Genomic DNA, 17,162 nt, shown 5'->3' on the forward strand with positions numbered 1-17,162 from the left:
ATTAAATTTTATTCTGCATTCTCTTATTGCTTACCCCTAGTCCACCTCAATGCACTATGTAATGATTTGTTCTGTATGTAAGACAAGCTTTTCAAGTACATAGGAAAATAATAAACCACTTCCAGTTTTACTCTTCTTGATTTCTCTTTGTTTTCTCTTTAGGACTGACTATGATCTCAAGGAATTTGTACAATTTGAGAGATCTTTAATATACAATGGCAATTCATATGTTTCACTTAGAATTTATGTGGAAACTGTAGACAAGAAATTGGATGAGAGAAAGTTCCTTTGTGCCTAAAATGGTCTGTATCATATGATTTTGTGCATGTCATACATTATTTTTCTTGTGAAGTCCTGAAGAGTCATTGCCCCAAAGCAGTTGCCAACAATTGAACCAAATTAAAAGTGACTATTTTGCTACATATATTTTCTACGTGAACACACAATATAATGTTGCAGTCCACATAATTGTTGGTAAAAATTACCATAAATTTACATCCTAGCTCTATTTATTAAATAAAATATAATAAGGTTCTGAAAGTCATATTACTTTCATCTTCTAAGTACCTGTATCTTGTCCTCTTAATAATAATCATCTTTAAAAGCAAAAATAAAAAAAATTGACCTATTTACCACTGAGTTCAGGAGTGTTTAGAGCATGCTGTCAAACAAAAGCATGGTAGATTTCCATTTTCCATCATGAGAACATACTGAAAGACTAAATAGCAGTGCAGAAAAGAAGTCAAAGTAAGTACATACATGTAACCACTTATTTCCATGAGATTTGTTTTGAGGGCTTACTCAGATATACATTCTCCTTTCTCACAGACCAGAGTTCAAATAATCTTTCTATGCAAAACACTGATTTCTTACATTTTGTTCAATTTTCCATTTTGTGTTTGCTGTTCTCACTGTGGTTCCCTCCATTCGAGGAGGTAAACTACTGGTTAAGTGATCACTTTGCCAGATATATTCATTCAGTCTGTAAACATGTTCCCTTGCCCTTAATCATTTATAAAGTCTAAATAAGAATCAGGTTTATTATCACTTTATTGTATGAGTTGATATTTGTTGTTCCATAGCAACAAACAACAATATAATACTACTACTATTATGTCTTACTGTTACACCTTTGCGTAATGCTTTTAAATCTCAAGATAGTATACAGTAACATACATGTACATGTATAATTTATACATAAGATAATAAATTTACTTTAAACTTTGAACTACTATAAATTACAAAATAAATGAATAGTGCAAAAAAGCAATAATGTTCAATCCATGGCCTCCTCTACTGTTGTGATGAGGTAGCCTCCAACCTGATGGCATGAATGTTGATTTCTTGAACTTCTGGTAATGCCCACCCCCTCCTTCACCATTCCCCATCCCCTTTTCACTCTCTCACCTTATCTCTTTGCCTGCCCATCTCCTCCCTCTAATGCTCCTCGCCTTTCCTTATTCCATGGCTCTCTGTCCTATCCTATTAGAATCCCCCTTCTCCAGCCCAGTATCTCTTTCATCAATCAACTTCCCAGCTCTGTGCTTCACCCCTCCTCCCAGTTTCACCTATCATCTGCTGTTTCTCCCTTCCCTCCCCCATGTATTAAAATCTACTCATCTTTTTTTCTCCAATCTTGCTGAAGGGTGTCAGCCCGAAACATCAACTGTACTCTTTTCCATATGTGTTGCTGGGCCTGCTGAGTTTCTCCAGTATTTTGTGCACGTTGCTTGGACTTCCAGCATCTGCAGATTTTCTCTTGTTAATGAGGTAGTGTTTATGAGTTCATGGTCTGTTCAGAAATCTGATGGTGGAGAGGATGAAGCTGGGTTCTGAATAGTCAAATGTGGGTCTTCAGGATCTTGTACCTCTTCTCTGATAGTAGTATTGAGAAGAGGACATAATATAGATGGCGAAGATGCCACCTTCTTGGGCCATCGTCTCTTGAAGGTGCCTTTGATGGTATGGAGGGTTGTGCTGTGACGAAGCTGGCTAAGTCTAATAGCTTCTGTAACCTCTTGTGATCCTGTGCTTTGGACTCTTCATACCAAGCTGTGATGCAATTAGTCAGAATGCTCTCCACATAGAAATAAATATCTATCGAAATTTGCTAGTCTTTGGTGACATACCAAATCTCTTCAAACTCCTAATGAAGTAGAGCTGCTGGTTTTCCTTCTTTGTGATTGCATCAATGTGTTGGGTCTAGGACATATCCTCTAAGATGTTGACAGCTAGGAACTAGCACTAGCCTACCCACCATCAAGGACATATGCACAGAAAGGTGTCAGAAAAAGGCCAGCCATATCATAAAGATTCCCACCCACCCTGCTTTTAGACAGTTGTCCTACTTCCATCAGGGAAGAGTCTAAGAGGCTACTTTTCCATTACTGATCCCTCAGTCCTGATGAAGGGTCTCAGCCCCAAACATTAACTATACTCCTTTCCATAGATGCTGCCTGATTGATGCACCATCAATAACTTGGAGACGGGAGGCGAACGATAGGCTTTTACTAGCAGCAAAAGTGACCACAACATCTTGGAGACTGAGGGAGGAGCAGTGCCTCCAATCGCCTTTATACAGGGGTCTGTGGGAGGAGCCACAGGAGCAGTCAGCAGAGGAGCGTGTCCAGACAGGTATACACATAGTTTACCACATTCACCCCCCCTTTGTTTTAAAAGAGAGTCCCCATGGGGCGAAGTTTCTTACAAGTATGTTTACAGGTTAAGTCTATCGGGTGGTCGAGTCTGTCGCTGCGATCTATGTAGCACCGGTGGTGATTGCATCAGTGCCGGTGGTGATTGCACCGGTGATGGTGGTTGTGCTGGCTCTGGCCTGACTTGACGTGCCAGCCTGTTAGGCATCAGTAATCCCTCATGCGTGTGCATGGCGCCCGGCATGGGAATGTCGTGAGGAGTCTGTGTAAGGCTTGGCTTGCGCGGTGTCTCGTGGGTATACACCTCGGTGGGTACAGGGTTCATAGTTACCATGGAGTGTTCGGGGTAGGGGTCTGGTGCTCCTGCAGGCGCCAGGTCACGGACGGAGACCGTATCCTCCCGCCCATCAGGTAAGACCACGTAGGCATACTGGGGGTTCGCATGAAGTAGGTGAATCCTCTTGACCATCGGGGAGTATTTATTGCTCCTCGCATGTTTCCGGAGCAGCACTGGCCCTGGGGACGTCAGCCAAGCTGGTAGGGTGGTCCCAGTGGCAGACTTCCTGGGAAAAGAGAAGAGTCGCTCATGAGGGGTGGCATTGGTGGACGTGCATAACAGGGAGCGGATGGAGCGGAGTGCCTCGGGGAGGACCTCCTGCCAGTGAGAGACCGGCAATCCCTTTGACCTAAGGGCTAAGAGTGTGGCCTTCCACACAGTGGCATTCTCCTTCTCCACCTGTCCATTCCCCCGGGGATTATAGCTCGTGGTCCTACTAGTAGCAATACCCCTAGTCAGCAGGTACTGGTGCAGCTCATCACTCATAACCGAGGACACTTTATCACTGTGGATATAGCAGGGATATCTGAACAGAGAGAAGAGCTGGCGTAGGGCTTTTATGACGGATGTGGCAGTGGTATTGGGGCGGGGGATGGCAAAGGGGAACCACGAGTACTCGTCCATTATGTTGAGAAAGTAGACATTGCGGTCGGTGGAGGGAAGGGGGCCCTTAATGTCAACACTCAGTCACTCAAAGGGGCGGGTGGCCTTGATAAGTTGTGCCTTTTCAGGACGGTAGAAGTGTGGTTTGCACTCAGCGCAGACTTGACAGTCCCTGGTCATCATCCTGATTTCCTCAAGGGAGTAAGGCAGGTTCCGGGCTTTCATGAAATGATAAAGTCGGGTGACCCCCGGGTGGCAAAGATCTGCATGGAGGGTGTATAGCCAGTTGAGCTGCGCGCTGGCACACGCTCCCCGTGATAGGGCATCAGGGAGCTCATTGAGCCTTCCAGGCCGGTACAGGATGTCATAGTTGTAGGTGGAGAGTTCTATTCTCCACCTCAAAATTTTATCATTTTTGATTTTGCCCCGCTGTTGGTTGCTAAACATGAACGCAACTGGGCGCTGGTCGGTCAGCAGGGTGAACCTTTTGCCGGCGAGATAGTGCCTCCAGTGCCTAATAGCTTCCACTATGGCCTGGGCTTCTTTCTCCACTGCAGAGTGCCGAATTTCAGGGCCCTGAAGGGTACGAAAAAAGATTGCTACTGGCCTTCCTGCCCGATTGAGGGTAGCAGCCAGTGCAAAGTTGGAGGCGTCACTCTCTACTTGGAAGGGAATGGTCTCGTCCACCGCATGCATCGTTGCTTTGCAATGTCCCCTTAAATGCGGCTGAAGGCCGCACGGGCCTCAGCTGAGAGGGGAAATGTGGTGGACTTGACCAGGGGGCGGGCCTTGTCTGCGTAGTGAGGGACCCATTGGGTGTAATAGGAAAAGAAGCCCAGGCACCGTTTGAGGGCTCTGAGGGTGGTGGGAAGAGGGAGTTCCAACAGTGGGCGCATACGGTCAGGGTCAGGGCCAATGACCCCGTTCTCCATGACATACCCAAGTATAGCAAGTCGGGTGGTTCTGAACACACACTTGTCCCTGTTATTGATGAGGTTAAGAGCTTTGGCCGCTTGGAAAAATCGTTGGAGGTTGGTGTCGTGATCCTGCCAGTCGTGACCGCAGATGGTGATGTTATCCAGATATGGGAACGTGGCCTTCAGTTGGCACTGGTCCACCATCCGGTCCATTTCCCTCTGGAAGACAGAGACACCATTCGTGACACCGAAGGGGATGCACAGGAAGTGATAGAGCCTGCTGCCCGCCTCGAAGGCAGTGTAGGGGCGGTCCGCTAGGCGGATGGGGAGCTGATGGTAAGTGGATTTCAGGACTATGGTCCAGTACACCTTGTACCTCCGCGATGTGGGGTAGGGGGTACGTGTCAAGCTGCGTGAACCTATTGATGGTCTGGCTATAGTCCACGACCATCTTATTTTTCTGCCCGGTCCGAACAACGACCACTGGGGCCCTCCAAGGACTTGTGCTTGGCTCAATGATCCCCTCCCTGAGCAGCCGCTGCACCTCCGACTTAATGAAGGCCCTGTCCCCCGCGCTGTACCTCCTGCTTTTAGTTGCCACAGGTTTACAGTCAGAGGTCAGGTTGGCGAACAGTGGTGGGGGAGGGATCTTTAGGGTGGAGAGGCTGCAAGTGGTGTCAGTAGCGCGCCGTTGGCATGGTGTTGGGTGGGATGTGTGGGTCAGTTTGTGTGTGTGGTCAGTAGCGGGATATATGATGAAGTCCCACAAAACTGAGGATTTCTGACAGTGATTGGTGAGAGGGGCCCATCATACTCCATTGTCACACTTTTCAGGTGGCTCTGGAAGTCGAGCCCCAATAGCACAGGGGCACACAGTTGAGGCATGACCAGTAATGCAAAGTTCTAATATTCTGTGCCCTGCATTGCTGCACAACCCCCCCGAATGTCTATGGAATGCGATCCAGAAGCCATGGTGACCTTCTGGCTTACCGGCTGTATCACGAGTCCGCAGCGTTGCACTGTGTTCGGGTGAATAAAACTCTCAGTGCTGCCCCTGTCAAACAGGCAGCTAGTCCTGTGCCCCTCCACCAGGATGTCCATCATTGACCTTGCGAGCTGGTGTGGAGTGCTTTGGTCGAGGGTCACAGAGGCCAGAGTTGCATCGCCGTCTTGGTGCCCAGTAAGCACCCGTGGGTCAGAGGCGGGGCGAGGTGGCGCCAACAAAGATGGCTGCCCCATGTCTTGCACGCAGCGGGCAGGCAAGATGGTGGCGACCAAGATGGCCACCCCCATGCCTCGCACGAAGCGGGCAGGCAAGATGTCAGTGACCAAGATGGCGACCCCCATGCCTCGCACGCGGCGCTGCTCGACCCCGCTCGTGGTTTGGACTTACAGGCCTTGGCAAAGTGGCCCTTCTTTCCGCAGCTCGAGCAGGTAGCTTCTTGGGCCGGGCAGCGTTTTCGGGGGTGCTTTTCGAGTCCGCAGAAGTAACACTGCGCGGACTTGCGAATGGCAGCAGCCGTGGTCAATACGCCGGGTTGCGGGGACTTCACGGACTCGCGACTGGCAGCAGCCGAGGTCGATTCGCCGTCGGGTTGCGGGGACTTCATGGACTCGCGACTGGCAGCAGCCGAGGTCGATTCGCCGGCGGGTTGCAGGGTCTGCAGTCTCCACGGGGCCGGTGGGAGATTGAGCGCCTGGACAGCGTCAGCATCATGCAGAGCGGCCTCCAGCGTGTCAGCCAGCTCGATCGCCAAATGTAAGGTAAGATCGGCGTGTTCCAGCAGCCGCTGGCGCACGTACACTGACCTGATCCCCGTAACGAAGGCATCTCTTACTAGCAGCTCCACATGCTGTTCCGCCGTCAGACCCCTGCAGTCGCAGGCCCGCACGAGTGTCTGTCGGGCCCAGACAAACCCAGCGCCCGACTCTCCGGCCCGCTGCCACCATGACGCTAAGCGATGTCTTGCGTTGACGGTGTTCACCGGCCGCAGGTATTGTCTTTTGAGGGCGTCCAGTGCCCCTTGGTAGGTCGGCAGGTCCCTGATCAGGGAGTAGACCCACAGACTGACCCTGGAGAGGAGAATTTTGTGCATTGTTGCAGGCTCGGTCACACGAATCTCTTCCAGGTACGATTGGAAGCATGCAAGCCAGAGTTCAAAAGCGATGCTGGCTTCCGGAGATTGAGGGTCAATATCCAATCTGTTGGGTCATAAAATGCTCTCCATGTTTTAAAATTGCTGCTAGTAAAATTGATGCACCATCAATAACTCTCAGAGACGGGAGGCGAATGATAGGCTTTTATTCGCAGCAAAAGTGACCACAACATCTTGGAGACTGAGGGAGGAGCAGTGCCTCCAATCGCCTTTATACAGGGGTCTGTGGGAGGAGCCAAGGAGCAGTCAACAGAGGGGCGTGTCCAGACAGGTATACACATAGTTTACCACACTGATCTGCTGAGTTCCTCCAGTGTTTTGTGTGTTGCTTGGATTTCCAACATCTGCAGATTTTCTCTTGTTTGTCCTTGATCTTGTTGGCATTGAGTGCAAGGTTGTTGTGACATCACTCCACCAGCTAATCTACCTCATTGCTATATGCCTCAAGACTCAAGATTCATGATTGTTTATTGTCATTCTTCAGTACACCAGTATAAAGGAGGACAAAATGATGGTTACTTCGGATCTGATCCAGCTTATAAAAAACACAATAAGCATCAAGAATACAATTAAGAAAAAAACCAAAAAAAGATAAAAACAATCCTATAAAACAAAATGTACAAGTATCTGATATATACAATACATTGATTGATTGTATGTACATAGACTGTGTGTAGGTACATAATGGGATGCTAGGTAATGTGCACGTAGTGGTAGTGGAGTGGCTTAGTGAGTGGAGATGTTGATCAGATTGACGGCTTGGGAGATGTAACTGATTTTGAGTCTAGTGGTCCTGGCATGGATGCCGTGAAGCCTCTTCCCTGATGGAAGGGGGACAACTGTCCAAAAGCAGGGTGGGTGGGAATCTTTATGATATGGCTGGCCTTTTTCTGATACCTTTCTGTGCATATGTCCTTGATGGTGGGTAGGCTGGTGCCAGAGATGCATGGCAGTTTTAACTATATGTTGTAAAGCCCTTCTGTCTGCTGCCTTGCCGTTTTCATACCACACAGTGATGTAGCATGTGAGGATTCTCTCCATTGCACAATGTAGAAGATTGCGAATATTGGTGTGCATAGACCAGCTCTCTTCAGCCTCCTCAGAAAGTAGAGGTGTTACTAAGCTCTCTTGACTGTGGAGGATGTGTTCTGGGACTAGGAGAGGTTGTGTGAGATGTGCACTTTCAGGTGTTTTAAACTGCTTGTACTCTTCACTGCTGTGGAGCCGATGGAAGACGGGTGTGAGTGGTCTGGATTTTTCTGAAGTTGATAATGACCTTGTCTGTCTTGTTGACATTGAGGAAGAAGTTATTTGTTTGGCACCAGGCCTTGAGCTCTTCCACCTCCTCTCTGTAGGCTGGCTTATTGTTGTTGGTGATGGGCCTCATCACTGTTGTGTCATGAGTAAACTTGACAACGTGATTGCTCAGCTGTTTGGATGCGCAGGCAAATTTCACATAGCCATCTGAGATTTTACCAACAGGAGCATCGTTTGTGCATTTATAAATATCTTTTCAGCTGTGCTTAGCTATGTAGTCATGAGTGTAGAGAGGGTAGAGCAGTGGGCTAAGCATGCATCCTGGAGGTGCACCTGTGCTAATTGAAAGCGAAGATGAGATGTTATCACTAGTCCATATTGAATGTGGTTTCCTTATGAGGAAGTTGAGAATCCAGTTGTACAGGGAAGTACAGAGGCCCAGGTTTAGAAGTTTGGTGATTTATACTGAAGTAATGATGGTGCTAAATGCCGAGCTATTTATATTAAAATATCAAGTAACAAGCATTTCACTATTGTTTTGAGCATTCCAAATTCTATCAGTAATTTTGTTCTCAATCTGATGCCTTGCACTATCACATCCTTTGTGACTTAACATGTTCTAGTCTCCAGCTATCACATCCTTTCCTTCTGTTCTCTCCTTGCTTCTTTTTCAACACTTTAAAACTTTTATCTAACCTTACTGTATTCCAGTTCTGATGAAGGACTTTGATTTGAATTTTGTTTTTCTTATCTGGAGATACTGCCTAGCTTGCTGAGTATTTACAACATTTCCTGTTAAATTGCAACAAAATAAGTTTAAAGCCTGTGTGAAATAAACAGTTAGATAGATAGATAGATAGATAGATACTTTATTCATCCCCATGGGAAAATTCAACTTTTTTTCCAATGTCCCATACACTTGTTGTAGCAAAACTAATTACATACAATACTTAACTCAGTAAAAAATATGATATGCATCTAAATCACTATCTCAAAAAGCATTAATAATAGCTTTTAAAAAGTTCTTAAGTCCTGGCGGTTGAATTGTAAAGCCTAATGGCATTGGGGAGTATTGACCTCTTCATCCTGTCTGAGGAGCATTGCATCGATAGTAACCTGTCGCTGAAACTGCTTCTCTGTCTCTGGATGGTGCTATGTAGAGGATGTTCAGAGTTATCCATAATTGACCGTAGCCTACTCAGCGCCCTTCGCTCAGCTACCGATGTTAAACTCTCCAGTACTTTGCCCACGACAGAGCCCGCCTTCCTTACCAGCTTATTAAGACGTGAGGCGTCCCTCTTCTTAATGCTTCCTCCCCAACATGCCACCACAAAGAAGAGGGCGCTCTCCACAACTGACCTATAGAACATCTTCAGCATCTCACTACAGACATTGAATGACGCCAACCTTCTTAGGAAGTACAGTCGACTCTGTGCCTTCCTGCACAAGGCATCTGTGTTGGCAGTCCAGTCTAGCTTCTCGTCTAACTGTACTCCCAGATACTTGTAGGTCTTAACCTGCTCCACACATTCTCCATTAATGATCACTGGCTCCATATGAGGCCTAGATCTCCTAAAGTCCACCACCATCTCCTTGGTCTTGGTGATATTGAGACGCAGGTAGTTTGAGTTGCACCATCTCACAAAGTCCTGTATCAGTTTCCTATACTCCTCCTCCTGTCCATTCCTGACACATCCCACTATGGCAGTGTCATCAGCGAACTTCTGCACATGGCAGGACTCCGAGTTATATTGGAAGTCTGATGTGTACAGGGTGAACAGGACCGGAGAGAGTACGGTTCCCTGCGGCGCCCCTGTGCTGCTGACCACCGTGTCAGACCTACAGTCTCCCAACCGCACATACTGAGGTCTATCTGTCAAGTAGTCCATTATCCAATCCACCATGTGAGAGTCTACTCCCATCTCCGTTAGTTTGTGCCTTAAGATCTTGGGCTGGATGGTGTTAAAGGCACTAGAGAAGTCAAGGAATGTAATCCTCACAGCACAACTGACCCCCTCTAGGTGAGAGAGTGATTTGTGCAGCAAATACATGATAGCATCCTCCACTCCCACCTTCTCCTTATACGCAAACTGAAGAGGATCCTGGGCGTGCCTGGTTTGTGGCCTCAGATTCTGTATTATCAGCCGCTCCATGGTCTTCATAACGTGTGACGTCAAGGCAACAGTTCTGAAGTCATTCAACTCCTTTGGTTGTGGTTTCTTCGGTACCGGGACAATACAGGATGTTTTCCACTGTCTGGGTACTCTTCTCTGCTCCAGGCTCATGTTGAAGATGCGCTGTAGTGGTTCTCCCAGCTCAGTCGCACAGGCCCTCAGTAATCGTGGGACCAGTGAATCATTCTGCTAACCAAATTGTTGATGCACAAATATGTTACAACAAATGTGTACTTGACTATATTCCTAACTTTAGGAAGATGGCGTGGTGCACATGCTGCTGTTTACACCAACAGTGCTGAGTTCCAGAGGGTTGAAAAGTTCAAGTTCCTAGCAGTGAACATCACCAATAGCCTGTCCCAGTCCAACTAGATAGATACCACAACCAGTACCTCTACTTCCTCAGTGGCTTAAAAGCATGTCTCCATTGAACCAATTTTGATGGATGCACCGTAAATAGCATCCTATCAGGATGCACCACAAATTGGTATGGCAATTGCTCTGCCAGATCCTGCAAGAAACTGGAGAGAGTTGTAGACGAAGCTCAGCACAACACAAAGAACAGCTTCCTCTCCAAAGACTGTCTACACTTCTCGCCTTCTTTCCCACCCACCTGGCTTCACCTATCACCTACTAGCTAGTCCTCCTTCCCCTCCCCCCACCTTTTTATTCTGGCATCTTCCCCTTTTCTTTCCTATCCTGCAGAAGTGTTTTGGCCAGAAATGGTGCCTGTTTATTCATCTCCATAGATTCTGTCTGACCTGCTGAGTTCCTCCAGCATTTGTGTGTTGTAATGGTTCAACTCCTTAAGGCTGGAATTTATGGATGTAATAAAGGATAATACGACTGTACTTTGAAATTTGGTCACTCTGTGTTCTAAGCTTGCATTCAGTTGGATATACACTTAGGGCAATACCAGGCTAGTTTTTCCTGCAGGTGTCTAGGGTATGTGCATCTTGAATCAAAGAATAACAGTTAAATTGAAGCAAAACTCCTTTTTGAAGGAATATTGTTTTAGCATTCTCTAGAGCCAGAATTACTGCAAGCTATACTCACCCAGTAACTCCTGCTGTTGTTGCTAAAGGCAGGATCCTCACCAGGAATACTTAGCTATCGGCTATTAGCTTATAATTTGGATTATTGGTTGAAGTAAGCATTTTCATGGTCAATTTTTAAACTGTGGGTAGTTCAGTTTCCATTCCCGAGAAATGCAGTACCGGTAATTCAGTGACTTTGCCTTTTGTCACTTCTTGCTTGAAATCTATTTACTTAGACCAAGTGAGCAGAGCAAGAAATTTGTAGGGAGTGAAGAGCTCATAGGTAGCATCCATGGAGGAAAACGGACAGTTTATGTTTTGAGTTGAGACCCTTCATCTGGATTGAAGTGGTAGATTTTATAATAATATCAGGGCATTTTGGATAGAAGTAGGAAACAGTTTTTTAATCAGTGAGAAATCATTGCATGTGTTCCCCCCCCCCCCCACCACTGTTACAAATGTAGAGCATTCCTATGAAATCTTTCTTAAGCCGAAATGGTGTAAAGCGAAGAACCATCGTAAAAGCGAAAATCCTCTTTGTAATGCAAAAACGGGTTACTAATGTAGGTCTTTTGTAAAAGCGAAGTGGCGTAAAGCAAACATTCATAAAGCGGGGGACACCTGCATTTAGAGGAATCTGGATTTCCTTATACACAAAAGGTAACATTACCATGCAGCAAGAAGTTCTTAGGAAGGGAGAAGTCCAAGTCAAAGACAAAGTCGAATTTATTGTCATGTGCTCAAAGGTGCAATTAAAACATAATTGCAGCATCAACACAGATACATAGCATCATATAAGCAGTATTTACAAGAAAACATAAATTATACATAAACCAAGAGAATCTGCAGATATTGGAAATCTTAAGCAACACATACAAAATGCTCAAGAAACTCAGCAAGTCAGGAAGCATCCATGAATTGGAATTAACAGTTGATGTTTCGGGCTGTGATCTTTCAGGAGGACTGGACCAAAGTGAGGCAGGAGCCAGAATAAGAAGGTGGGGGAGAGGAGAAATAGTACAAGCTGGCAGGTGAGAGGGAAGTTGGGCGGTGGGGGACAGAGGATGAATTAAGTAGCCAGCAGGAGATAGGTGGTAAAAGCAAATGGCTGAAGGAGGAGAAAAGTAATTGGAGAGCACAGTGAACCATGGAAGAAAAGGAAGGAGGAGGAGCACTAGGAATGAGGTGATGGGCAGATGAGGAGGAGTGAAGGGAAGAAAGGGGATAGGAAAAATAGAGAAGAGAAGAGGGGAGAAATTAAAGCAATTGATGTTCATGCCACAAGGTTGGAGGTGATCCAGATGGAATATGGGTTTCCTCTGTGTGATCCAGTTTCTTCCCATATTCCAAAAAGATGTACTGGTTAGGGTTAGTAAGTTGTACATGCTATGTTGGTGCCAGAAGCATGGCGGCAATTATGTGCGACCTTCAGCACATACTAGAACTGTGTTGGTCATTGACACAAATGACACATATAATCTATAAGAAATGACCCCAGCAGACTTGCAGGTGAAGAGGTGCTTTGAGGTCCTGAATGGTGGTAAGGGAGTGGGTGTAGGGGCAGATGTAGCACTTGTTATGCTGGCAGGGATGTGTCATAAGGGAGACCTGTGGGGAGGGATGAATTGACAAGGGAGTCACGTGGAGCACAATCCCTATGGAAAGTGGAGAGTTGGGGGAGGTGAGGGATAAAGATTTGCTCAGTGGTAGGAGCCCATTGGAGATGGTGGAGGTTGCAGAATGATGTGCTGGAGGCTCATGCGGTGGTAGATAAGGACAAGGGGAAGTCTATCCTTGTTATGGGCAGATGTTTACAAAATGGAGGAGATACAGATGAGGGCAGTGTCAGTGGTGGTGGAAGGGAAGGGAAACAGTATTCATTGAAGGAGGAGGACATCTCAGGTATTCTAGAATGGAGAGCCTCATCCGAGAATAGATATGCTGGTGTCAGAAGAATTGTGAAAAGGGAATAGCATTTTTACAAGTAACATAGTGGGAAGAAGTATAGTCAAGATTACTGTGAGAGTAAGTAGGTTACTCCAGCATTTTGTGTGTGCAAAAATATATTCTTTTTATGAGGAAATACATTTGGAAGAAAAGAAAATCCATTTTAGTGCAAAGTATTCAAAATATTGCTAAATTCCAGTTATTAGGGTTTTGTTGATTGGTTCAAGAAATTAATGGTTTAAGGGACGTAGTTATTCCTTAATCTAGTGGGGTGGGACTAATGTATCTCCTGCACAATGGTAGTTGCAAAAAGCTGGCATGACCCGGACAATGACTGAAATACAATAGTAAGTTCAAGTGTACAGGGTTTGATGAGACCACAACTGAAACACTGCATACAGGTTTGATCTCCTAACACTGGAAGCATATATATTGTTACAGAAGTGGGACAATGTAAGTTTATCAGATTGAATTCTTGATAGAGAGTGCTTTGAAAAGAAATTAAGTGATGTTGGCCTGTCCTTTCTGGAATGTAGATGAATCAGAAGTGATAATATTAAAGCTATCCAGATGGAATATGGGTGAATCTGCCAAGGTCTGACAAAAATGTTATTAAGAGGCATTTTCTAACATTTGGAGAGTCTAACATCAAGGTCACAGTATCTGGATAAGAGGCCAGCTATCCAGAAACCTTTAAATCTTTTTAATTCTTATCTAGAGAGGGCTCGTATATGGAGTAACAAGATTGAGTCAACATTTTGAGACTATAAAAAGAGGGAAATGTGGACTTGGTGGGAATGTGGAGTCAAGATCAAGGATCAGATATCTTCTTATTTCAAAGGGAATAGCTAAAAGTCAGGTGATCGATTCCCTTTGTTTGCCAGTTTGTAATTTCAAATTAGACCAACATCTGGAGTGTAAAGTGTTGCACTACTCACCCATGCCTGAATCAGCTGATGGACCTGGTATCTTCATTGTCTGACTTTGTAAGTAATCCATATCATAGTTCTGTACAAAATAATTTTTAGGATATTTTTATACACATCTCAACTTGTATATGGTGCAATGAAACACCAAATGAAATACATTTACAATGCAGACTGTTATAATTAAAATAAGGAATTCACTATTTAAAACCTCCCCCTATGTTATAAAAAAGTAAAGGCTCAGGAATTAAGGTTCACCTTATGGAATACAGAATGGAAAGGCTGGAGATGACTCCAAAATCAGAGTTTGGCTTTCAAATTTGGGTTTGGGACATCTTATCCGACCTGCACAGGAATTCGCAGTGGGAGGGAAAGATACAGTTGTCGTGGTCTGTGTAAGTATCAATGACATAGGTAGAATGAGGAAAGAGGTTCTGCTGAGGGAACTCGAGCAGCCTGGGACTGAAGTAAAAAGCAGAACCAAAAAGGTAATCTCTGGATTATTATCTGAACCACATGCAAATGTGGTACAAGGTTAAGAAGATCAGAGAGTTAAACGCATAGCTGAAGGATTGGTGTGGGAGAAGTGAGTTTGAATTCATGGGAAACTGGCACCAGTATTGGGGAAGGAGGGAGCTGTTCCATTGGGACAAGCTCCACTTGAACTGTGATGGGACCTGGATTCTGTTGAATCACATAAATAGGTTGTGGGTAGGGCTTTAAACAAAGTAGCAGGGGAGGTAGGTACAACAGATTGGAGAAGTATAGATGAAGTAAAAGTGAAAAGTGTGGATAAAGATAAAGAAAAAACAAAAGTTAAAAAACAGAGTGCAGCAAGTGGATAAGAGAAGAAGATTACTAGATTTTAAAGGCACAATGAGTGTAAGGGCACTTTATCTGAGTGCCCATAGTATTTGTAACAGGGTCAGAACTTGTGGCACAAATCAGTATAAAGGGGTATGATTTAGTGCCCATTACAGAAATGTGGTTACAGGGTGGAGAGGATTGGGAATTAAATATCCAAGGATATCAGGTAATATGGAAGGATAGACAGGAAGGTAAGGGAAGTGGGGTAGCACTCTTAATTAAGGAGGAGATCAGGAGAGATAACATAAGATCTAAGGAGCAGAATGTTGAATCCATCTGGGTAGAGATTAGGAATAGTAAAGGGGAAAAAAAATCACTGGTGCGAGTTGCCTACAGGCCACTGAATAATAACATTACAGTGGCACAGGCAATAAACTGAGAAATATCTTGGGCATGTAAGAATGAAACAGCAGTTATCGTGGGGGACTTTAACTTGCACATAGATGGGCTGAATCATGTTGGTCTAGGCAGTCTTGAGGACTTCATAGAATGCATGTGATAGCTTTCTTGAACAGAATGTTGCTGAACCTACAAAGGAACATGCTATCGTAGATCTGGTCCTGTGCAATGAGACAGGTAAAATTAGCAATCTTGTAGTTAGGGTACCTCTTGGAAAGAGTGATCACAGTATGATTGAGTTTCTCATACAAATGGAGGGTGCAACAGTTTGATCTAAAACCAGTGTATTATCCCTAAACAAGGGAGACTACAATGGGATGAGGGAGGAGTTAGATAGGGTAGAATGGGAACACATGCAGTATGGCGGGAAAAATAAGGAACAGTGGAAGACCTTCAAAGAGATTTTTCACGGCACTCAACAAAAGTATATTCCATACTTAATTAAGGAAATAAAGCAGCACAAATCTAAATGCTCATTCAAACAAAGTTGCCAGGAGTAGTGGGAAAGTGGAAGATTGGGAAAACTTTAAAAAACAACAAAGAAACACTAAGTGATCAATTAAGAAAGGAAAGCTAGATTATGAAAATAAAGTAGCACAAAATATAAAAATGGATAGTAAAGGTTTTTATAATTATTTTCAAGCAGAAAAGGGTGGCCAAAGTAGGTCTCTTGGAAGACGAGAAGGGGAAATTGATATTGGGTAATGAGGAAATGGCCAAGGCTTTGAATGACTATTTTGTGTCAGTTTTCACTGTGGAGGACATGTCTAACATGCCAAAGAGAGAAGATATGGATGTGATGGAGGGTGAGGACCTCTATACAATAGCTATCACTAAAAATGTAGTGCTGGGCAAATTTGTGGACCTAAAGAAAGACAAGACTCCTGATCCTGATGGAATGCATCCCAGGGTACTGAAAGAAAAGGCAGAGGCTATAGTTGAGGTTTTGGTGATAATTTACCAAAATTCTCTGAACTCTGGCAGGTTCTGGTGGATAGGAAGACAATGAATGTTACGCCACTGTTTAAAAAATAATGTAGGCAAAAGGCAGGTAACTATAGGCTAGTTAATTTAACATCTGTAGTTGGGAAAATGCTTGAAGCTATCATTAAAGAAGAAACAGTGAGGCATCTGGAAAGAAATTGATCCATCAGACAGATGCAGCCTGGATTCAGCAAAGGCAGGTCCTATTTGACAAACTTACTGGAGTTCTTTGAGAGTATAACAAGGCAGTGGATAGAGGGGAACAGATGGATGTAATTTACTTGGAATTCCAGAAGGTGTTCGATAAAGTGCTACATAAAAAAACTTATCCATAAGATAAGGATGCATAGGTTGGGGTTGATATATTAGCACAGATAGAGAATTGCTTAACCAAGAGAAAGCAGAGATGGGATACATGGGTGTTTCTCTGGTTGGCAATCAGTGGCGAGCAGTATACCACAGGGGTTGGTGCTGGGCCCACAACTGTTCACAATATACATTAACAATCTGGAAGAGGGGACCAAGTGTAGAGCATAAGTTTGCTGATGACACTAAACTGAGTGCAAAAGCAAATTGTGCAGAAGATGCAGAGAGTCTGTAGAGAGATATAGATAGGTTAAGTGAGTGGGCAAGGGTCTGACAGATGGAGTACAATGTTCGTAAATGTGAAGTCATCCACTTTGGAAGGAAAAATGGAATTTCAGATTGTTATTCAAATAGTAAAAGATTGCAGCATGCTGCTATGCATAGAACTTGTGAGTGCTTGTGCATGAATCTGTTACGTATCCCGTAACTGGGTTGTCAAACCAGCAGAAATGGAACACTCGTTGGAGTCTGTAATTACTAGAAACTAATAACGTTTATTAGTAAATTAAGTAATACAGTACACTAAATGCAAGGATAT

General features: G+C 44.7%; 1 protein-coding gene across 4 annotated transcripts in view; it reads right to left on the bottom strand.

The window, feature by feature from the left end:
- Positions 1-17,162, bottom strand: part of spag17 (sperm associated antigen 17) — a 319,678-nt gene that overhangs the window by 75,845 nt on the left and 226,671 nt on the right. For all 4 annotated transcript variants that reach the window (XM_073045385.1, XM_073045386.1, XM_073045384.1 and 1 more), the window contains one exon: positions 14,021-14,090. In XM_073045385.1, coding sequence (XP_072901486.1) covers positions 14,021-14,090 — 70 coding nt within the window. The remainder of the gene's footprint in view (positions 1-14,020; positions 14,091-17,162) is intronic.

Source organism: Hemitrygon akajei, chromosome 5 (assembly GCF_048418815.1).
Source record: "Hemitrygon akajei chromosome 5, sHemAka1.3, whole genome shotgun sequence".
Classification (NCBI taxonomy): Eukaryota; Metazoa; Chordata; class Chondrichthyes; order Myliobatiformes; family Dasyatidae; genus Hemitrygon; species Hemitrygon akajei.